The sequence below is a fragment of the Colletotrichum phormii genome (genome assembly GCF_030913505.1).
Source record: "Colletotrichum phormii strain CBS 102054 chromosome Unknown BDP81scaffold_1, whole genome shotgun sequence".
Taxonomy (NCBI): domain Eukaryota; kingdom Fungi; phylum Ascomycota; class Sordariomycetes; order Glomerellales; family Glomerellaceae; genus Colletotrichum; species Colletotrichum phormii.
In genome coordinates this window covers 1,668,590-1,689,597 of record NW_026851443.1, presented here as the reverse complement: position 1 = coordinate 1,689,597, position 21,008 = coordinate 1,668,590, and the positions used below count along the sequence as shown (strand labels likewise).

At 54.0% G+C, this 21,008-nt stretch overlaps 8 protein-coding genes across 8 annotated transcripts; 4 read left to right on the top strand and 4 right to left on the bottom strand.

Moving 5' to 3' along the window:
- Positions 1-168: 168 nt before the first annotated feature.
- BDP81DRAFT_413079 (ras family protein) lies at positions 169-1,932 on the bottom strand. The gene is made up of 7 exons (XM_060589268.1): positions 1,527-1,932; positions 1,403-1,456; positions 1,243-1,338; positions 1,000-1,179; positions 902-946; positions 747-849; positions 169-692 (listed from the first exon to the last, which is right to left on the bottom strand). The coding sequence occupies exons 1-7, from the start codon at positions 1,554-1,556 to the stop codon at positions 583-585; spliced, it is 618 nt and encodes a 205-aa protein (XP_060451686.1). The 5' UTR covers positions 1,557-1,932; the 3' UTR covers positions 169-582.
- A 363-nt stretch (positions 1,933-2,295) lies between these two features.
- Positions 2,296-3,519, top strand: BDP81DRAFT_444340 (uncharacterized protein; the record flags this gene model as incomplete). Its single annotated transcript, XM_060591825.1, has 3 exons — positions 2,296-2,442; positions 2,495-3,091; positions 3,145-3,519. 3 exons carry the CDS (start codon positions 2,296-2,298, stop codon positions 3,517-3,519), a joined length of 1,119 nt encoding a protein of 372 aa, XP_060451685.1.
- A 148-nt stretch (positions 3,520-3,667) lies between these two features.
- BDP81DRAFT_7370 (GDA1/CD39 family protein) lies at positions 3,668-5,711 on the bottom strand. Its single transcript, XM_060596220.1, has 3 exons — positions 5,339-5,711; positions 3,926-5,279; positions 3,668-3,873 (listed from the first exon to the last, which is right to left on the bottom strand). The coding sequence occupies exons 1-3, from the start codon at positions 5,565-5,567 to the stop codon at positions 3,816-3,818; spliced, it is 1,641 nt and encodes a 546-aa protein (XP_060451684.1). The 5' UTR covers positions 5,568-5,711; the 3' UTR covers positions 3,668-3,815.
- A 627-nt stretch (positions 5,712-6,338) lies between these two features.
- On the top strand, positions 6,339-8,660 carry BDP81DRAFT_413075 (PUL domain-containing protein). Its single transcript, XM_060589267.1, has 2 exons — positions 6,339-6,852; positions 6,905-8,660. Exons 1-2 carry the CDS (start codon positions 6,580-6,582, stop codon positions 8,372-8,374), a joined length of 1,743 nt encoding a protein of 580 aa, XP_060451683.1. The 5' UTR covers positions 6,339-6,579; the 3' UTR covers positions 8,375-8,660.
- A 285-nt stretch (positions 8,661-8,945) lies between these two features.
- Positions 8,946-10,755, top strand: BDP81DRAFT_305311 (kinesin motor domain-containing protein; the record flags this gene model as incomplete). The annotated part of the gene is made up of 2 exons (XM_060583159.1): positions 8,946-9,066; positions 9,125-10,755. 2 exons carry the CDS (start codon positions 8,946-8,948, stop codon positions 10,753-10,755), a joined length of 1,752 nt encoding a protein of 583 aa, XP_060451682.1.
- Positions 10,756-14,653: 3,898 nt separating this feature from the next.
- On the top strand, positions 14,654-16,123 carry BDP81DRAFT_7330 (eukaryotic initiation factor 4E). The gene is made up of 3 exons (XM_060596216.1): positions 14,654-15,198; positions 15,318-15,625; positions 15,718-16,123. The coding sequence occupies exons 1-3, from the start codon at positions 15,020-15,022 to the stop codon at positions 15,996-15,998; spliced, it is 768 nt and encodes a 255-aa protein (XP_060451681.1). The 5' UTR covers positions 14,654-15,019; the 3' UTR covers positions 15,999-16,123.
- Positions 16,124-16,734: 611 nt separating this feature from the next.
- On the bottom strand, positions 16,735-17,415 carry BDP81DRAFT_388539 (calmodulin; the record flags this gene model as incomplete). Its single annotated transcript, XM_060587143.1, has 1 exon — positions 16,735-17,415. One exon carries the CDS (start codon positions 17,413-17,415, stop codon positions 16,735-16,737), a length of 681 nt encoding a protein of 226 aa, XP_060451680.1.
- Positions 17,416-18,558: 1,143 nt separating this feature from the next.
- Positions 18,559-20,942, bottom strand: BDP81DRAFT_7311 (hydroxyacylglutathione hydrolase). Its single transcript, XM_060596213.1, has 11 exons — positions 20,769-20,942; positions 20,635-20,677; positions 20,416-20,503; positions 20,242-20,313; positions 20,144-20,177; positions 19,817-20,033; positions 19,524-19,615; positions 19,200-19,334; positions 19,060-19,086; positions 18,885-18,967; positions 18,559-18,753 (listed from the first exon to the last, which is right to left on the bottom strand). The coding sequence occupies exons 1-11, from the start codon at positions 20,829-20,831 to the stop codon at positions 18,738-18,740; spliced, it is 870 nt and encodes a 289-aa protein (XP_060451679.1). The 5' UTR covers positions 20,832-20,942; the 3' UTR covers positions 18,559-18,737.
- Positions 20,943-21,008: the final 66 nt, after the last annotated feature.

Below are 21,008 nucleotides of genomic sequence, written 5' to 3'. Positions count from 1 at the left end.
CCGATGGACAAAGCCAAGCATGACGACGCGCATTAAGCTTACAGAGAGCACTGGTTGCCAGGCCGGACTTAGTGCCGGTCTCCAGCCTTGGGGCTTTAGTGTAGCCTCGGATCCATCCTTCTGTGCGGAGTCTGATGACGGACGGCAAGAATGATCCGTCAGCTCGGACCGGTGATGAGAACATGATGGAGTAGATGGCTGTCTTCCGGTGCTCCGCGCCTGTCAGTTAAGATGGAATGTTGTATCCGTAAGAGGCGTCCATTTGTCGGTCCGGTTGCGGATCCTCTACCCAGAAGCCGTAACTTAACTCAAATATGGTTGCAAGTGTGGTAAGTCATCACGATGCAGAAAGCGAAAGGGCATTGGCACTATACGAATAAACCCTTGATCAAATTCCAATAATAACCTCTAAACACCTTTCGCACCAGTGCAGGATATGCAACATCAAGCCAAGGCCAAAAAATGGATATGTGGAAAGGCCCTTGGACTAAACATAATGCGAGTCGGACAGGGTCCTAATACTGTGTGCCGCCCTGGTCCTCAACTCGCTCAACATCAACCAAATGCTTACCCAAAAGCAACTTAGCAAGAACATCCGTCCCGGGGGTTTTCGATGGGGATGTTGATGACATCCTGGTAGTCACCGCTGAACTCCTCGGACTCTTCCTGGGCCAAAGCGTTCCGCGCGATAACTATTGTACGATGTTAGTACTCATGGTTGCGGGCGCTCATGATGCTGCACCAACCTTCGAATGCCTGTTCAACATTGATGGCCTCCTTTGCACTGGTCTCGAAGTAGGGAATACCGCCCTTGGACTGGCAAAAGGTCATTGCGCGCTTGGTCGAAATCTACGATACTGTCAGCCAACTGTAGGAATATTAGACATTCCTGACCACTCACCACTCTCTTGCTCTCCTCAACGTCAATCTTGTTTCCGAGAACGACCTGGTCGCTTATCAGTCACGATTCACACAATCCAGCGTCAATCAGCCACTGACGAATGGGAAGTTGTCCGGGTCCCGCGGTGAAGCCTGAATCAAGAACTCGTCCCTCCAGCTGTCCAGAGCATCGAAACTCTTGGAGTTGTTGACATCGTATACGAGCACGCAGCAGTCGGCGCCACGGTAGAAGGCGACGCCCAGAGACTGGAAGCGCTCCTGTCCTGCCGTATCCCAAAGCTGTCGTCCATCGTCAGCACATGTCCGGATCGTTGATCAATCGTTGTGTCGGTCTGATCCCACCTGCATCGTAACCTGTCGGTCGTCGACGAGAACCTCGCGCGTCAGGAAGTCGGCGCCGATTGTGGCCTTGTAGCTTGCACTGAACTTCTTGTTGACCTGGGTGGAAGATTCACGTCAGCGCCAGTCGCCTCCTGGTGTTGCTAGGCCGACGAAAACTCACATATTGGTTCATCAGACTCGTCTTGCCGACACCGCTATCGCCAAGGATAATGACCTGCAAGAAAACAACCTCGTCAATTATGCCGCGCGACGATGTGCTGCAGCGCTGGAAGGGGAGAGCCCACCTTGAGGAGGACCTTCTTTCTCGATGACATATTGAATCGAGAGCCTCGTGGGAGGAGTTGTGTATGTAGAGTTTAGAATGGACAAAAGTATCGGCGTCAACAGTCGGTCGTTCTACGTAGTGTTACGAAAGTTTCGGTCGCTGGTTGGGTTTCTTATCGGTTCGGACGTCAAGGTGATCGAAAACGGACCGGTATCTTGCGGTCAGGGGTGGTTGGTTGGTGTCAAGTGCAGGTCGACACGCAGTAGATCGATGGAGGGAAAGTCATAGTGGAGGTTGACAAGGAACCAGGCGGTACTGAGAGCTCCCGTCACATTTCCAGGTTTCAGCCTATCAAAGAGCTGCCTCCAGTTGCTGGGTCTAACCAGGAAGAGCTCCGAGTGTCTACCTACCACTCTGCCTACAGGCTACGCAGCAATATCGTCAGGTGCACTGCTGCTGTTGTCATTGTGGCTGACGTAACGACCAAGGCGCCGTGGGAATGAACGACGGTGCTCAATGCACTGTACTTTGGTGAACTCCAAGGTACCTTAGTTGTTCAGTCGCTCCAGCCACACTCCTCAACTCAACGACGGTCCAGGCGAACTGAGCCCAGCAGGAGCACGCCCTCACTACCTACCTCAACTTACTCCGAATTCCTGCGAGTACCAAGACCTCTCCCACCTCTAGTCGCACATCACATTAATGCTGTGGACAAACAACACACGAGACTACATCCGTAGCCCAACATGCGCTGATGGGACTTTTGACGCACATCTCACCCGATCCTCATGGCGGATGAAGAAGATCTCCTGACCAAGGTCCACGGCCTGAGCGACCTCGAGCTCGCCGCCCTTTTGTGCCTGGTCAACCGAGAACACTGTATCGTCAGCACTCCGCCCGTCGCCCTCAATGAGCTCATCGAGGAGCTTCAACTTGTGAGCGCATCTGTTGTTACCTTCCGCTGTTCACATCGTTAATCTACTGCAGATCGCGACCAAGACCTTTGGTCTGACGTGCGCCGTCGTGGACTGCACTCCGCAAACCACCCTGGAGGACTTTGCATCCTCCATCCTCATAGCGCAGTCGCCCGCAGCAACCAGATCAGGCTCGCCCCTTCGCACCCGCAACGACTCCTACTTCTACTCCCGCGCCGGAATCTCGCCATTGACCGCCGTCAACGCCTACAGCCCTACGGGTCCCGGCGGCGCAGCCGGTTCTTCCATCGCCAACGTCATCCTCGCCCGGAACCTGGACTGCGCCCCCAAGGCCGTGCAGATTCAGGTCCTCGAGCTCCTGCGTACCCGCCGCATCTTCACCCGCACCTCCGTCCAGACCGCTCCCAAGCAGTTCCTTTTTGTGGCTGCGTTGGCTGCCGAGAGCGGAGGCAACGCTCATGTTACGCTACACCTGAACGACTACTTCTTCATCGCGCACTGGCACGACCCGGATGATGGCTTTGCCAACTTGGACGAGGCGTACGATAAAACCTACGATGCCGAGACTGCCAGCACCGAGAGTGTGGTGAAGAAGAGCATCAACGAGGAGGCAATGGCGGTCAGTGAGGATCCCCTTTTAAGTGAAGGTGTAAGTGAATTTTTACGTGGTTCTTGGTCTTTTGGGGGGCTAACTTTTGGTAGGACATCGCATCGTTGGCTAAGCTGAGCCGAGAAGTACAGGTCAATGTGGATGTACTGCGCTATCAAATGAACATTGTCACGTACTTGAGGATGCACCGCGCAGTTGCTGGTGGCATCGAGCCGATCGCCACGAAGCATCTCGACCAGCTACTGAAATGCCTCGCCCCCTTACACCGCCTGGACTTTGTAACGCCGGCCCTCGTTCACTTGGCTATTAGGAAAGTCTACCTGCATCGGATCCGAATTGTGCATGCAAAACAGGAGAGGAGCATGCAGTGGGGCAGCCAACAGGAAGCCATCGAGTCCATTCTCGAGGGCCTGGGCGCCGAGGACGTAATCGAAGACGTGATAAATATGGTGGCGGCACCGCTTTGAAGGCAAATTTGACTATTTGTCCAGCGAGCGTGATTGATTCTACTCAGTGGCTACGTCTTTACGAGTCTTTATCCTTGATACCCATGGGAAACAATTCGAGACATGGAACGCCCGCCGTCGATCCGTGTACTGATGCGTCTCCTGCATCTACCTTGTAACGTTCGTTGGTCTCAAATACACTTATTCGTAATCGAACATTCCCATTTCTGTCGTGGAATTAAAAATCTATAATACTACAAGCCAGCCAACGCCAGGGGAGGCTTGCGCAATCTGGTCGCCAGATAGGCCACTTTTGTTTAGTTGACCTGGTTGACTCTGCACTTCCAGCCAGATCCGGGGGAGAGAAGAGGCAAGCTGTGACATGTTAGCTTCTGTATGGTGACTTCACAGAGATCAATGAACGTACCTAGCACCGAGGCACCAGCCCAATTCGTTACCCTTGATCTTCTTGGCAATCTTGACCTCGCGGTCGATGGGCATCTCGTAACCGGTGTGGAGAAGAGCCATCATGAAGTTGAGATCGAGGCAGTGCTCAGGGCGGTCCTGCAACTCCTTCATGGCACCGGGAATGCTGGCAAAGAGATCCCAAGACTTCTCACCGCCGCAGACAGAGTTGGCAAGGTCGTGCATCTCACGCAGGGTGAAGGAGTCGGGCATGCCGAGAGGCTTAGTACGGTCGTAGAAGTAGGAGAAGATGTAGACGTCCTCACGGCCAAAGGTCTTGGCCAATGATGGCTGGTGGACACCGTTGAAAGAGCAGGGCGCAAGCTTGCAGCTCTCCTCCTTCTTCAGGATCTTCTCGGCAAGGTTGCGGCACTGGGCGGGGGCGGCCTGGGAAGGACCGGTCATGTTGAAGGTCACAGTCTTGCCGAGGGGGTGCTTCTCATCGAGCTCGACCTCAACCTCTCTGACCATGCCGGGGGCAATGCAAGGGTGGATGATGGGCTGCTTGACCCAGGTGTCGTCGGACTTCTTGCTCTCAAAGATCTCCTCAATCAGCTGCTTGTGGACGGCCTTGCGGGCGCTCATCAAGCCATAGCCCAGATGGGAGTGCTGGTAGAGCTCGAACTTTTGTCCTCCAAAGGCAAGATCGTACTTGTGGTCGCCCTCGGCGAGCTTCTCCGGCATGCCTCCGTCCGCAGCTCCCTTGAAGGTGGGCTCGAAGACAATCTGGGTCGAGCCACCGCCGAGATCGAAGACGGCAGCGGTGGGGCTCTTGTCAGGGCCGCCAATCTTGCCGAGGAGGTAGTTGGTGGTGATCCAAGCGTAGACGCCTTCGTCGGCGCCGTCCATGATGGCAACTCCATTATCCTCCTTGGCAACGACGGGGAAGGGGTACTTGGTCTCGAGGCGGTTGCGCACAGCAGCAAGGATCTTCTCGGCGTTCTCAGCTCCGACCATGCGGAGTCCAGCGGTCGCTTTCACCGCGACAGGACTGCAGGACTTGAGCTTGTCGGGAACGTTGGTCATGGCAACGTCCATCAGAGCGTCGAGAGAAGCGGCAGCGGCCTCGGGGTCGTCCTTATACTTGCTGAGACCACCAACTGACTTCTCCGTCATCTTGAACTCCTCGTGCTCCAGCTCCGGGGTGGCACCGCAGTTGTTGAACTTGTAGACGTGGATTCTGGATCCAGTGCTGCCAGCGTCGATCATCAGGACGTACTGGACGATGGGCTTAGACTTGGAGCTGGACTGAGTGCACTTGTCGGTGCCGTACGAGGCATCGGCAGGGACCTGGCCACCAGCGCCGCCTTTCGACACTATTGTAGATGTGTTAGTTTCAAGTGGTTTACATGGGCTCTGATAAGCCGTCGCTAACCTCCGCCATTGTAGACATTGACGCCTCTAGGAGACAGATACCAGAAGAGGAAGACGACGAAGAAGGCGATGGCGCCCGTCCTCATCCACCTCGTCTTCTGTGCTTGAGACATATCTCTCAACGCCGCGAACAGGCCAGTATTCCGTTGAGCAGGTGCAAATCGACCAGGCTTTTCGTGTGGATCTCGCGCGGGTTGCTTCGTCGGCAGCGACACAGATGTTCTTCGCATTGGTCGCGTGTTGTTGGTGCTTAGGGGAACACAGAGTAACGCATTCGAGGTACAGTGGGCGTCGAGATGGGACAAAGGAGTGGACTGGACTGAACCGAGGACCGATTACGAAAGGGAGCAGCACGGGGCGACTCGAGGAAACAAAAAAAGGTGCGGATGGCCGAAGAAAGGAGCGGACGAGATGGGATGGTGGCACTGTACCCGGAGAAAAGTGCAGAAGTCGTATATGTATGTAGGGAGACGTCGTCCACAGTCCAAGGGGGGGTGAGGAGATGCAAGGTACTTACGGTTAGGTTGGTCTCGAAGGGAGTTTGATGGCAATTGCAGATTTTCTCTTTTCTGAGAGGTCATCAAAATCCAGACATCCCTGTCTCGAGCTGACAGTTTGCTAATCTTGGGTGCATAGGTGCGCCAGCGGGGATAACGCGAATCCACTGAAATGCTGAACCTGGAGGGCATCCTCCTGTCGCGTTCACCTTAATGGCCGGCTCCATGATTAGGGGGCGGGGCCACTGACTCCCTGCTACGCCCCCTAAATTGCGCAGTCGCTCCTTCACACGGCGGGCAGGTATTGAGGTAGAGTCCCATTTGCCGGGCATGTTCTGATCATTCCTGAGGTGATCAGCTTGCGGTCAAGGCACAACTGGCATTCGAGCTTACCTAAGATTACGTACTCCCGATCCTTATCTAGAAAAGGCATCTTAATCGATAAACTGGCGTGTCCCAAGCCACGTGTGGCGCCTTCTCCGGATCTGACACTGTGACCGGACCCTGGAAGCTTCTCGTCCAGCGACTATTACGACTACGTCTTGTTGCCTCCGGCGTAATGATGAATATGAACGACCTCCAGAAAGAGGATTAAGCAATTTCCAGAACGAACCCTCTGTCATACCCAACTTCAACCATACCTCACACAAGTCATCAAAGATACAGCCTTTTCACTCTCAGCTCACTACAGTTCTTTCCAATAAAGAAGTCGAATCCCGGTCTAGGCCGAGCGAAGCCTCTCAAGATGGACGTGCATCTTCTAACATACGACCTATCCCGTGGGCTTGCACGGCAAATGTCCCAGGGCATGCTTGGATTTCATCTCGATGCAATCTATCACACGTCCATTCAACTCAACGGACGCGAGTACGTCTATGATGGTGGCATCGTTGACATGACTCCGGGTACATCTCATCTGGGCCAGCCCATGGAGCGCATATTCCTCGGAAAGACAGAACTACCCATGGAGGTCATCGAAGAGTTCCTAGAGTCATTAAGACCAATCTTTACAGCCGAGGTGGGCTCGACTCCATATACCTTTGAGTTGACTGAGGCTAACCAACTATCAGGCCTACGACCTATGGAAACACAACTGCAACAACTTCTCAGACTCGTTTTCTCAGTTCTTGCTTGGGAAAGGCATCCCAGAGCACATCGTCAAGATGCCTGATGCTGTACTCAGCTCTCCAATGGGCAGAATGCTCATGCCTCAACTGAACCAAGTAATAAACTCCAACAGACAAAACGGTTCAATCCTCGGTATCCAGAACAATCCAACTCCTCAAGGCTACGGATCCGCACCGCAGCCCGCAAAACCCCAAGCAAATATCAGGGTCGTAAGTAGCTCACAGGAGCTCGACGCAGTCCTTGAATCTGCCGCAAGGTCTTGCGCTGTTGTTCTCTTCACCTCCGCCACATGCCCTCCTTGCAGGGCCATTTCGCCCATATTCGATGAAGTGTCTGCAGAGGCAGGCAGCAAGGCCACGTTCATCAAAGTAGACGTTGCCCAGCTCACACCGCTTCCCGGGAAGAACTACCCTCGAGCAACTCCGACATTCATCACGTATTTGCATGGAGACAAGGAGAATGAGTGGGCGGGCGCTGATCCTGCTGCCCTTCGAGGCAACGTCCAGCTCCTGCTACAGATGGCTTGGCCTCGGCACCCCCACGAGTCCCTCAAGCTTCCCAGCTTCTCCAACCCGAACGCAAAGCCAGTATTATTTTCAAAAGTACCGCCACTGGCCAAACTACTGTGCAAGATGGGGTCGGCAGCAGATGAACCAGCTGTGAAGGCAACCAAGCAGTTCATTGAGGCCCGCGACAAGCAGGGTGCCGCCGCTGCAGTGCTCCCAAACCTGGGCGAATCCTCGGCATTTTTGCAGAGATCAGTGCAGTCATTACCCGTCGAGATTCTTTTCACCATCATCGACTTGTTCAGATGTGCGCTCGTCGACGCAAGATTTAGCGGCTATTTTGCTGAGGAAAAGGGGCACTCAGCTGTTTTGGCAATCCTCAACCTCGTCAACTCACACAGCGACTGTCCGTATGCCTTGCGATTAGTTACACTACAAATGGCGTGCAACTTCTTCTCCACGCCGCTCTTCCCGGAGGAAATCCTTCGAAACGAGACTTTGAGGGCACCCGTTATTCAACTGATATCTTCGAGTTTTCTAGACGACAGTCACAATAATGTTCGTGTGTCCGCTTCGTCCCTCATGTTCAACTTGGCACTCTTCAGCAACAAAGCAAGACGTGAGAAGTCGGGAAACGTACTACCAGATGGCGACGCAGTAGAGTTGGCTGCGTCGGTGTTGGAAGCCATTGGGCAAGAGGAGTCTTCGCCAGAGGCACTGCAGGGCATGCTTCTGGCACTGGGTAACTTGGTCTACTGCACGCCAGGTGACAGTGAAGTCTCGGATTTGCTAAGGACGATGGATGCGGAGGACACGATTCTGGCCAAGAAGAAGCAATTCCCAAATGAGAAGATCATTGTAGAGGTGGGCTCAGAGCTTCTGGGCAAGGGGCTTAGACGGCCGTAACTTGGCTTGCACATTGGTAGCGATAGAATACACTAGACTGCGTGGCGTTGGGTACTGGGTGTTGACACCGTCAAAGATGTGCCGAATATACACTAGACGTTTGTTTGCAGGGCGATTTGTTTACACGAACGGGAGCACGAGTGTCTGTCATCTGATTCTTCCACAACACACCGGCAGCGACGCCTTTTCGCGCAACTTTGAGAAGAGAATGCTCATCCTTCGTCTTGCAAAAATCAACAATCGCTCGATTGAATCTCTTTTCTTTTATTCCGCTGTTTATCTGCCAACAAAAAGCAAGTCGACAACACTTTTCAAGATACGTACTTGCAACCCCTGCATTCCTACCCCAGGCCAACAGCACACCGCATAGCAAGTGTGGCGTCACTGCCCCGGCAACTGGGCCCCACCAGCTTTCATCCTAATTGGGCAACCGAGTAAACAAGCCCGACCGCCTCATGTTGGGATGTGGGCTTCGCAACGGCAACGATACCACGCAATTTTTGAAGAACTGAAGCAGACCCTTCGTGGATTGTCTCTCGATCATCGACTGCTACCGCCAGCAGTTTATGAGATGCCGGCTCTCTACTCGTCTGCTTCTACCCCGTCTCTGCGGTCGCACGATGGACCGGTCAGAATGGACGGGGGAGGCAATGTTCGAGTCGTTGTCCGAGTGCGGGCGTTTCTGCCCAGAGGTATGTTGATGGCTTCCCGGTATGGCACAGAAGAGAGAGACTGATGACCGAAATCCAGAAATCGAGCGTGGTGCCGAGTGCCTAGTGGAGATGGACCCCATCACACAGCAAACGACGCTTCTCGTGCCCAACGACAACGACCCTGCGAATGCGAAAGCAAAGTCGAGAAAGATTATCGAGGAGAAGAACTTCACATTCGACAACTCTTTCTGGAGTCATGACCTCAGTGACAAGTATTACGCCCACCAGGAAGACGTCTACAACAGTTTGGGCGAGGAGTTCCTCGACCACAACTTTGAGGGCTACCACACATGCATCTTTGCCTACGGTCAAACGGGTTCCGGAAAGAGTTATACAATGATGGGTACGCCAGATCAGCCGGGCTTGATCCCTCGAACGTGCGAGGATCTCTTCGAGCGAATCGAGTCTGCGCAGAATGAGACGCCCAACATTTCCTACAACGTTCGGGTGTCATACTTTGAGGTCTACAACGAGCACGTCCGCGATCTGCTTGTTCCGGTTGTGGCTAACCAGCCGCCGTACTATCTCAAAATCAGGGAGTCGCCGACGGAGGGTCCATACGTGAAGGATCTGACCGAGGTGCCTGTCCGCAACCTCAACGAGATCTTGCGATACATGACGATGGGAGATAGATCGAGAACCGTGGCCAGCACCAGAATGAACGACACAAGTAGTCGCAGTCACGCAGTATTCACAATCATGCTCAAGCAAATCCACCACGATATGGAAACGGACGAGACAACGGAGCGGAGCTCGCGTATTCGGCTGGTCGATCTGGCTGGCAGTGAACGTGCCAAGGCAACCGAGGCAACAGGCCAGCGGCTCCGCGAAGGCAGCAATATCAACAAGTCGCTAACGACCCTCGGCCGAGTGATAGGAGCGCTCGCCGATGCCAAGGCGGGTTCGAGGAAACGCAGCAAGGACGTCGTTCCGTACCGAGACTCGATTCTCACGTGGCTGTTGAAGGACTCGTTGGGAGGCAACAGTAAAACGGCAATGATTGCTTGCATCGCGCCGTCGGATTACGAGGAGACTCTGTCGACGCTTCGCTACGCAGATCAAGCCAAGCGCATCCGTACGCGCGCGGTTGTCAACCAGGACCAGATCTCGTCGGCGGAGCGCGATGCCCAAATCGCAGCCATGGCGGACGAGATTCGAGCCCTTCAGCTGTCTGTATCGGAATCGCGCCGGCGGGAGAAGGATACCAAGGACCAGGAGGAGAAGCTCGAGGAGTACCAGAGCCACGTGGCCACGATGCAGCGCATGATGGAAGAGCGCAGTCTCGTCGCCGAAGGCAAGATCCGCAGCCTGCAAACGGAGAACGAGGCGCTGCGGCTTCATCTCAAGCTCGCGCTCGAGAGCCTCAAGAACCCGATCCCGGCCGTCACGATTAAGCCGCCGGAGGCCGAGGAAGCGGAGACCGAGGCTCAGAGGGCCAAGTCGAAGAGTCCCGAGGGCAAGGAGAATGGCGAGGATGCCGAGTCATTGTACGACGACTCGGACGACACGGCGTACGACTCGGACGTTATGGAGGATAATGCCAGCGACATGCAGGAGTACATGCGCAGCCTGCTGAGCGATCTAGGCATGTTCCGGAGGAAGATTGGAGACGACAAGGAGCGCTGGGTCGGCGAGGCGCCGCCTGCGGGCAGCAAGATGAACTTCTAGAGTCATAGGTCTAAGGGGGTTCGATGAATGAGTGTGGACGAAAGAGATCGGCTATTGATTGTTACGAAGCACCAAGACGACAATGGTAAGCATGGTGTTTTGGGAGTCCTTCTTATTCTTCGGGGTTTACTTTGTTTAGGAGAGAGAAAGAGAGAGAGAGAGAGAGAGAGAGAGAGAGAGAATCCATAGTTTGCAGTCAACACATAGTACATGACACATCAAAACTCCCGTAATGGGTTAACACACACAGAACGATGAAATGCAGTGTAGGGCAAATTGCAAGATTTGCTCTGCCGGGGACACGTTCGACCCTATTGCACATGCCATGATTGAAACCTGTATGAACACGATCCAGCCTGTCAGATCTCATGGAAAGTGGGCGGGTGTTCTTTGCTTGTTCCCATTGATCTCAAACAGGGAATCCATTCTGGCGGTGCTTCACAAGTCGAGGAGCATGGAGCAAGGCGCGGGAGGGCCGCCGGGGGCCCCTACGTGCCGCTTGCGCTGTCTCCAAAGATTTACGGTCAATTTTTCCCATCAGGAATACTGCGAATGATACATGCCTAACGTCGAGAGCCGAAGAGGGATGTCGCTGTTAGGGTTAGACAGGGTTGGGAATTGGTAACGGGAGGGCAGAGACAAGGGCAGGGATGAAGCATCCGGAAGAGACGACGGCGAAGCAAGCCGGTGAACTACTTGTCAAGGGGGAGTTTCGAGACAACGGTTTGGTTCTTTCGACGACGGGCAACGTGCTCCGGAGCCGTTGGCCATCGAAACTTTGACGTGCGTCTTTATGTCCGTGTTGAGTGTCAAACTTGCCAGCCCTAGGAACCGAATGCCCCGACGGGGGGTTTGGAGAGTTGAACGGAGATCTAGGTAAATGGCTTTCGTTGGGTGTGCCAATTTCAGAGGCTCTCGCAAGCGCAATTTTGATAATGCGTTTGGTTTGCGATGAAGATTAGCTTTACGCTTCCTCTTCTTTCGGTTTGGGTATTTGGTCTGTTGGAATAGCATTGGACGAAGGTTGGTGTTTGTTCCTGAGTATAGTTCGGGTGCAAACGCCGTTTGGATTTTTAGTTTCTTTTCCGGGGAAGCTGCCTGAAGTAGCTTGCGGTCGATTGGTTTGCCATGGAGCGTTTTGATCGTCAAAAGGTAGCTATCTCGTGAAGAGTTGATTTCCTGGCCAAGTCGTGGTCTACGGCGGTGGATCGCGGTCCTGAAGATGGAGACTTCCGTGGATCTAGGCAACCAAATCGTCTTGCAAAGCAAACCCAGGGAGGAATTCAAAGAGTGCAACGCCACGAACAAGCCGGCAACAAACTGGGCCAGGACCCCAGGGACTGTGGTCTGGAGTTGGAGTGGTCGTCAGGCGCGGGAGACTTGCTGCACACCATGCCTCTTCTCCCAAGGCAGGAGATAACTCAAAGGCCGATGAGCTATAGAACTGAGTCGATTTTCGATATCAGAGCTTTCTGCGATATGTTGTTCCTCAGATCCATCTCAAGTTTCTGCTTCTTTTTTTGGCTTTAAGGGGTTCCCGTTCGATATGCGAGTGATTTCTAGAGGATTGCCAAAAAGGTGAGGAGCGCGAGAGCAGCAAAGCAAAAAAAAAAAAAAAAAAAAAAAAAAAAAGGATGAGTGAACGGGCTGTTGGTTGAGCTAGGCGTCGAACCCGACTCTCGAGCTTCGAATGTGTGCAAGTGGTTAGAGAGCGTGCATTTGTGTGACTATGACGAGTCTTCCGAGAGTCAATTGATCTTGTGGGTGCATCTCATTCTCCGCTCCAGTTGATGATGTTGAGCAGCTCAGACGTTGAATGGGATGTTAAGGGTCATAGCTGGATAAGGTACCTACCTACCTTGGGACAGAGGTATTATCCGGAAGAATGTGACCGACCAGAGTGCTGGCGTGATTACCTAAGATGCATTCTACCTAAAGTGCCTTCTTTCACAGTCAGGCAGTGTAGATGGTCGTTGCCATATTCACAGTGATGGAAACTACATGTACCATTCATTGACAGGCAAGTGCTTATCAGGGCAACTATCTGGCCTCGCTCGGATCAGCTCCTCTTCGAACAGTTGGAAACCCGCGGGGATGTTGCGCTTTCTAACGACGTCTGCGCGTACCTTGCATCCAAGTTCCTACGGCGGCACATGCCTCGTCCCTGGTCCCTGTTCCTGGATGCTGGATACCCCCTGCCAGGCCGCGACCCTGCTCATTTACACCCTCAGGAACCGCCGAACCGAGAAGAACAGCTGTATCTATACGGTAACGTGGGTAATAAATAGCCTTCCTTCTCGAACGTGAACCTGAACATCCGGTCTTTGCTCCCCTTGCCCACCCTCGTCGCCACGACTTATCACTGGCCGCGCCGGCGGCTGGATGTTTCAGGGCGGTAAGATGTTCCCACCAAGTTCTACCATCCCTAGGGTCTCTTTTCTTCCTCTGAATCGACCACCGTCCCAGCCGTTCAGTTCACTCGTCGGCTCTGAGTTTGCCAAGTTGCCAATGCCAGTCGGTTCCAGCGTCTCCAGACACCACATTCAGATCGGGACGGGCGGCCGTGACGGCTGCCGCGGAATGTCACCTTGGGCCCGTACCTACGGCAGGAGGACGCCGTTGCCGTTTCGCCTGTGTGCCTCATGTGTGCAGCGGCAGGTTCCTTCCATCACCACATGGGCAGCACAGCAGGGAGCAGGAAGCAGGAATCGCGTCCGAGACGTCCTCATTCGCCTGTACCTTGCAGAGTACATATGTACGTACGAATAGGGACATCCAACAATGGATGTCTGCCTTGAGCACTCGGACGGTTCGTGTACCGTCCCGTCTCTCTTTCCCCGTCGAGACTCGAGTCTGCTGAGAAGTTGAATCTGGAGCCTGAGGTGCTCACTTCTCACTTCTTCTTCTTCAGGCGCCCATATGCCATTGTCGCGAAGACCAAGGACCCCTGTCCAGCTGCGCTTCAGACCTCAGATCTGAGCCCTGGAGGCAGTGGAGGCACTTTCGACCGGATTTTGAAGCTCCCTACCCACTCTCTCCAGAGAGATCTCCCAGACTCCCACCCTCTAATTACCCAGCGTTCAGCAAAGATACCCTGCCCTTTGGGACCGCCTGGAGTGTCGTCTTGTGTTGCGGCCCTAGGATTCTTGTGCCCCCTGCGGTGTATCTGGCAGAATGTACTCCAGAAGGTACCTACCCTAAGCACCAGAAAGAGGATTGAGGTATCTTGAGTATCGCCGTGACGAGAGATGGGATGAAATGAGATGGGCAGCTTCTTGCTTAATATCCCTACCTCGCCGCAGACTCGTCTCCGGGTCTTTTCTTCTCCTTTCTCTCTACCGCCTCTCCCTCGGTCGCCGTCCTGTTGTATCTTCACGATTCTTTGTCACCAACTCCCTGAATACAACCGTCGAGTCATTCAGAGTTGCAAGGAACACGAACTTCAGCTGCTGTTTTCAATCGTCACACCTTGTTCTGCCAAACAGGTATCCTCTGGTCCACCTGTGTCCCTGTGTCCCCGGGACTGATTAACACTTGGGAGGAACACCACCAGCGTCAAAGCAAGCTGCAAGACAAGGACATCTGTTCCTGACAATCAAATCTCCCCTCCCCGCGCCATCTTGCTGTCTGATCTACCAATTCAGACTACGGATACGTACGAACAGGCTGCATCTGTACGAAGTACTCCCCCAGACAAGCTCAAGAAACCCACCAAACCGGTCCTTTCATTGGTGATTTCCAAACAGCCCCAAGCCTTTCCACGTCTCCTCATACCGGGCCAACAACCACATTACCACACACCAAGCCAAGTTCCCAACCAGCACACAGCAATAAACGACGCCGGCCCTCAGGCACTTAAGCGTGCCCCGTCCCCGTCCCGTCAACGGCCTGCCCACTTCTGCCCCTCGTAGCTACATTAGGCACCGCCGCACTCCACCGAGCCAACCAGCGACCAACGACCAGCGACCCAAAAAAGCAAGGGCAGTTTGGCTAGCAGTTGTGACTTGTAACTTGTCACTGTGTCCCGTCCCTTCTTACCTCTCTCGGTCACGCCTACCCGACCCCCGATCCCCGACCAGGTCCAGCGAGCAGCGACGCAACATACGACCTCAACTTCACCTTGAACCGGACACTTGCCTTTCGACTCGACACTCGACACCTCTTTCCGTCTTCCTGCTCCTGCGACTTCATCTGCCGCTGTCCTTCCTTTGCATTCCCTCCCTGATACCCCTTTTCCACCGCCCTCCCAACCACATTATACGCCATGGCCGCCAGACCTGCGCTCTTCACCCGTGGTCTCTCGGGGCTCTCCCAGAGCTCAACCGACCCCAACTCGCCCAGTGTCAGCTCCCCGGCCGACCAGCGTGACGATGCAAAGCGCAACTTCCTCAAGGCCATGCGCCCTCTGCCAACACAACACTACTGGAACGTGTACTTTGACAAGTGAGTGCTCCTTGTTGGAATGACCACAGTGTCTGTCCTCGGCGCATGCCCAAGCCTTACCCAACCCCACCCCCACCACCCCCTGAAGCTTCAAGGCTAACTTCCAACCCTCACTACAGACAAGCAAAGGACCAGCAAAAGTCGGGCAACGATGATGAGTACAAGGTGCAGCTGGAACAGCTCGGCGCGCAGATAGAATCCGTTCAGGACTTCTGGAAGTACAACAACAACACCCCCGTCGATCAGATCAAGATGCGCGAGTCCATATACCTCTTCAAGCAGGGCTTCAAGCCCATCTGGGAGGACCGCCGCAACATCAACGGTGGCGCCTGGACCTTCCGTGTGCCCAAGAACATTGGCCCCGATGTGTGGACACGCGTGCAGCTCCTTGCCATTGGCGAGAAGCTGCAGAGTGTACTAGACGACAGTATGTCGCATTCTCTCTCTCTATCTCTCCCTCTCGTCTTTATCACCCCTTTCACCACAACCGCAAGTTGGCTAATCCTTCTCTACCTGCAGACGACCAGATTTGTGGCGTTGGTCTGTCCGTCCGCTTCAACTCCCACCTCATCTCCATCTGGCACCGCGACGGCTCCAAGCAAAAATCTGTCGATGCCATCCTCGAGTGCGTACTCGAAGAACTCCCCGCCGAGCTGCGCCCCAAGGCCGACAACTACTTTTACAAGCGCCACCAGGACCACGCTGGCTTCAAGGCACCTCCCGATCTCCAGGTCGTCATCGACTCACAAAAGGCAGTTGCCGACAAGGCCAAGGCTGCGGCCGGAGAGGCGCCGGCTTAGAAGGCCGACCGCGTCCCTCCGCATTCTGCCCCCTTTTGAGGTCCTGCTGGGGTCTGAGAAGAGCTTCGCTGCGGTCTCGGGGCCAAGCAGCGTAGTTTCTGCACCTCCTCCTAGGCCTTTCTCTTCTCTGCACAAGAGGCAACCCCCAGTCAGTGACGGACGCAGTGGTGAGGAGGAACCTCACTATGTCTTCATCTCACCAAACATACGGGGAGGGGAATTTAGAAGGGGGTTTGTTTTGTTGAGCAAGTCAGGTTAAATCCGTACTCAATCTCATGGCCACGGTTATCGGTAGCGCACCGACACACAAGGGACAAGGCCGGAATAAGCATACTTCATAGGCGTTTTCTCGTTGTGCTCTTTTCTTTATCAGCATGGAAATACAAACTCCCGGGGGTGATGAAGATACCACACCCACCGATGCCATATGGGCCGCACTGAGATCAGATAGAATCATCATGACCACCAGTATTCACCAAAGTGTCCCGATGTTGCAGCATGATGCGGTTACTTGTAGATTGTGGTGCTTGAAGCCGTGAGCTCAAGGTTCCAATCACCAAAAGAGAAGCAGCCCATAGATGCTATAGCCGCGTCCCAGAAGAACAATCAAAGAAAGGAAATGTGTCGCCATTCCTTCCAAACGCCGGATACAATGGGTATAATGCAAGACCAAACCCGCCACAAAGGTCACGAAACCTCACTCAAGTCCAACCAGTGAGATAGGTCGCGCGCGAGATCACCGCCAAACCCCAGCCCGCCGCATAACCTCCTCAAACTCCTCTCTCCTGACCCCCTTGCCGACGCCCGCGCCCCCATTGGCCTCGAGGATCATATCCCGCAGCACCTCATCCTTGACATCCTCCCTAAGCACGGCAGCAACCCTCTTGAGATCCGCAATCGTTATGACATCCCTTGGCCCAGCAGCCGCCGACGACCCTCCGGCACCAGCCCCCGTAAACAGCCCAAACGCCTCCTCCACCTCCCTCCTCCTCGCTTCCCCGCCACCCCGTTCCTCTCGTTGATGGTACTTTAGCGCACACACGGCAAAAAACGGCTCGTACGCGACGAAGCCTTCGGCCTCGGGGTCCAAGATCTCAATGAACTCGGCCTGCTCGTCGCGGGAGGACGGCGGGATGCCCAGGGCGACGAGGCAGGAGCGGACGTCTGATGTGGGGATGACGCCTTCTTTGGAGTAGCCCTTGAGGGGTTCGGCGAACAAGGAAAAGGCCTCGCGGATCTCGCGCTCTTCGTGGGCAGAGATGTTGTGTTCTTTTGCGAGTTTGGAGGCGCGGGGGCGGGGGATGTCTGTTGTGTTCGAGGAGGAGGGTTTCTGGGTTGGTGGTTTGCGTTTTGCGGGCTTTGGATTTGGGTGGTTAATTTGGGGTGTTCGGGAGGGGCTTGCGAGGGGGCTCACCATTTTGGAGGACAGTTGGATGGGGTTGAGGTGTTGATGTTGTTGCGCGGATGGTTCAGTTGGCCGTAGGAAAGAAGGTTGGCGGCTTGGGAGCCTGTCGTCATGACGGGTTGCGGAGCGAAGCAAAGTGCTTGGGAGGTGAGGTCGATGACGATGGATGCGCCGGGACGAAAGAGCGCCGGGACGAAAGAGCGCCGGGACGCGTTAATGGGTTGTGGAGCAGGTCGCGCTCGTACAGTGCATAGACCATGTGCGCAGAAGGTCGCTCGCACGATAGTCCGCCCCGCCGTTGCAAAAAAATTCAACATAAAAGCTGTCGCAAGCTTTACCGATCTTCTTTTTCTTACACATCACAACCGCACGACACTCACTCATTGTGAGAGGCGTCGATTTTTCGACAATGCCACTTTCCAAAAAACCAGCTCTGGCGGCTTGCGATTGAACAGAGAGACAGCGATGATAAGCAAATCCTTTACTGGATCCTGCGCGCAAGCTTCGCTCTCTGCTTCATTTCCATCACCGATCACCTAGACATTTTCTTACAAAATCCTCTAGACCTACACAAACGTGGTCGAAGTGGACACGAGTTTACGGATCTTCCAAAACCGCCACCACACTCTTACAGGTCGAAGCTGCCTAGAGGAAGTGTGCCTCATACTCGAAAGCTCACGGCCTCCGCGCCGGAACTGCACCTAGCAAACTGGGGATTCTCAGTCCAAATCGAACCTCATGGACATGACAATCTACGGCTATTATTATGCCCTCTTCCTACGCGGCGCTTCCTACTCGGGGAGTTTCCAGCTGCAACATGCCATTGTCACCTCCGCAAGGCAACCACCACACGCCAAACAAGGCACTCCTTTCGACAGTTTTCGTTCCCAGCGGGATGAGGACAAAACCACCGTCTCCAAACATGGGAGACGTTGAACAAAACAAATACTCTTTGACAGCTTCTAAAAAATGCTAGAGCTTGCCGCTTTCATACCCAGAGCGAGCACGTGTGGACAGTGAAGCAAGATTAAACAAACGGGTGCGCGTCGCAGGACGTACCGCACCTTCCCCGGCTTACACTCTCGCTTCGATCACTTGTGGTTGTCGCGTTTAGGACCTGTGGGAGACATGCTAATAACGTGATGTGATGATTTGATATTGATAACTTTGATGTTTGTGTGAAGAGCAGTCAAAGATGTGATTGGCTATTCTTTTGATTCCAAGGGCAAGCGAGTGCTCTTGCAACACAACCATTCTCCAGCTCTGATAAAAGTGGTCTCTGGCCTAGACTTCCCGGCCTCACCTACCATGCCCCGTCATGTCAAATTTTAGAATCAGGAGGTGGACTGTCTGCGTCAGCTCCGCTCTGCTCATAGCTTTACTACCGGCCCAAATGCCATATCTTCAAGCCGGTCTACGCCGTCGGACAAAATGGCACATGGAAGCGAAAGAGTGGAAGAGAAACCTGGCCACTTACTCACTTGAAGTTATTCTTCATCTCGCGCAACTTATTCATGACGGAAACGGGCTCGCTCTCCCCCGTCACCCTCTGAATCTCGGGGTCCTATCACAACATCACCGTCGTCAGTCTCTGTGTCTCTAATGGCGAAGGTGCCTACGGAGCTCCACGGCAAAGAGGGCTTGAGGCAAACTCACCTCGACGCGCATGAAGACGTTGTGTTTCTGTTCGAAGCAGTCATTAGCTCTATATTCCCAATCTCACACTTCCACTCCCACTCCCACTCCCACTCCCACGCCCTCGCAGGGAAGAGGGGAACCCCAGGGAAACCACGCACCTTTTCATCCCCAATCGTAAACTTGCCCTGCGTCTCCTTGTTATTCTCCGCAAAAGCCTGCAGCTTCTGAATCGCCTCGTTCTGCAGCACCGACGCGGCGAACTTGACGTTGGATTTGGTGTACTCGTGGCCGGGCTTGTTTTGGTCTTCTGTCAGCAATCAAGACCGTGGTGGCTCTCTTCTTTGTCCCATTCGCCTCTTTCCTCTTCCTCCCCTTTTTCTTTGACGGTTGCAACGGGTTTCCCGTGACGGTGATGAGGGGGTTTTCAAAAAAAACCAAACTTAATAAAAAAAATTTAAAAAAAAAAAAAAAAAAAAACTTACAAACACGACCGTGTCGTCGGGCAGCGAGGCCAGGGTCTTGTTCAGCGCGCTGTGCATCTCCTCCGCGTTACCCTCGAAGAATTTGCCGCAGCCTGTCGGGTGTGAGAAGAGTCAGCAAAAGAGTCTTCGTAATTACGCCCCTTGTTTCCTCCAACACGAAACCCTCTCCATCTCAACAGCATCTTCTTTCATGATGTAAACGAGAGCCTCACTACAGCCTCAGAGGGTAGAAAAGAGGGTTCGAAAAGCAAAAAGTTGAAGAAAAAAGACAGAAGGAAGAAGGACAAACCCACCGCTGATGAAGAGCGTATCGCCCGTAAAAACAACCTTCTGATCCCCGTCCTGCATGAACCAACAGATGCTGTCCTGCGTGTGGCACGGCGTGTGCAGCGCCTTGACGGCGATGCCCTCGCCAATCTTGAACGACTCGCCGTGGCCCGGCGTCCGCGTCACGCCCTCGCAATCTTTGCCGCCGATGATGGCCAGCTTATCCAGGCCCAGCTCGCCTTGCTGTTTTTTTGAGAGGTCCAGTCAGCACAGCGAATGGCATTGTTTTCCAAAGGCACGATGACGTTTGGGTGAGAAAGGGGGATGGATGGATGCAGGGATGGCAGACGTACCAGCTTCTTGTTTCCGCCGGCGTGGTCCCAATGACTGCCAGAGAAAGTCAGATACACCCGCGTCGGTCAGCTTCCAAAGGCCAGAGAGAAAGACTCACTGGTGCGTGTTGACAATGGCCGTGAGGTTAATCTCGCCGCTCTTGATAGCCTTCTGCAACACGGGCGTCACCCTGGAAAAAACCAGCATCCGTCAGTCAAAAAGTCCCCGGACAAGACCCAACCCTCGAAGATGCTCTTCCTCCCCTGGAAGCGAACTGGAAGCGAGAACTCACTCGGACGGGTTGGCTGGGTCAATGATGACGGCGTCGTTGGTCTTGTCGTCCTTGACCAGGTAGGCGTAGTTGTTACTACTGCCCACCCCTAAAAAAACGCTCCTGTTAGCAGGAGGGGAACATAACACTGCGTCTCCCCACTCTCATTCGCATCTCTCATTCTCTCGTGGTGACCATGAAAGAGAGCATCAGAAGCTTGTGGAGGCGGGGGCAACGTACACATGGGAATCGACTGGATATGCATAGCGTTGGCGAACGTGAGCTATATCCCAACGTATTAGCTTACACACTCTCTTTCCTCTCTCACAAAATAGCCAATCAACCCGAAATGGGCCACGATGAAGAAAACTCACTGCAGCTGTTACGGTGGCGATTTTCTGTCTCAGTAGTGGTCTTCTTGCGATGAGGGTATTCATGAAAGGCAATTGTGCGTGCTAGGACAGCTGCTCCTCTGCAGTCGGGGGGATTGGAGCTGTAAGCTGTTGCGTCGGGAGCTCCTCGGCAAGTCACGGTGACGTTATTACAAATCCGCGAGGGGAGACCCCATCCAATTGCATCGTCATACCCCACGTGATGTTGCATGTGCACGATCA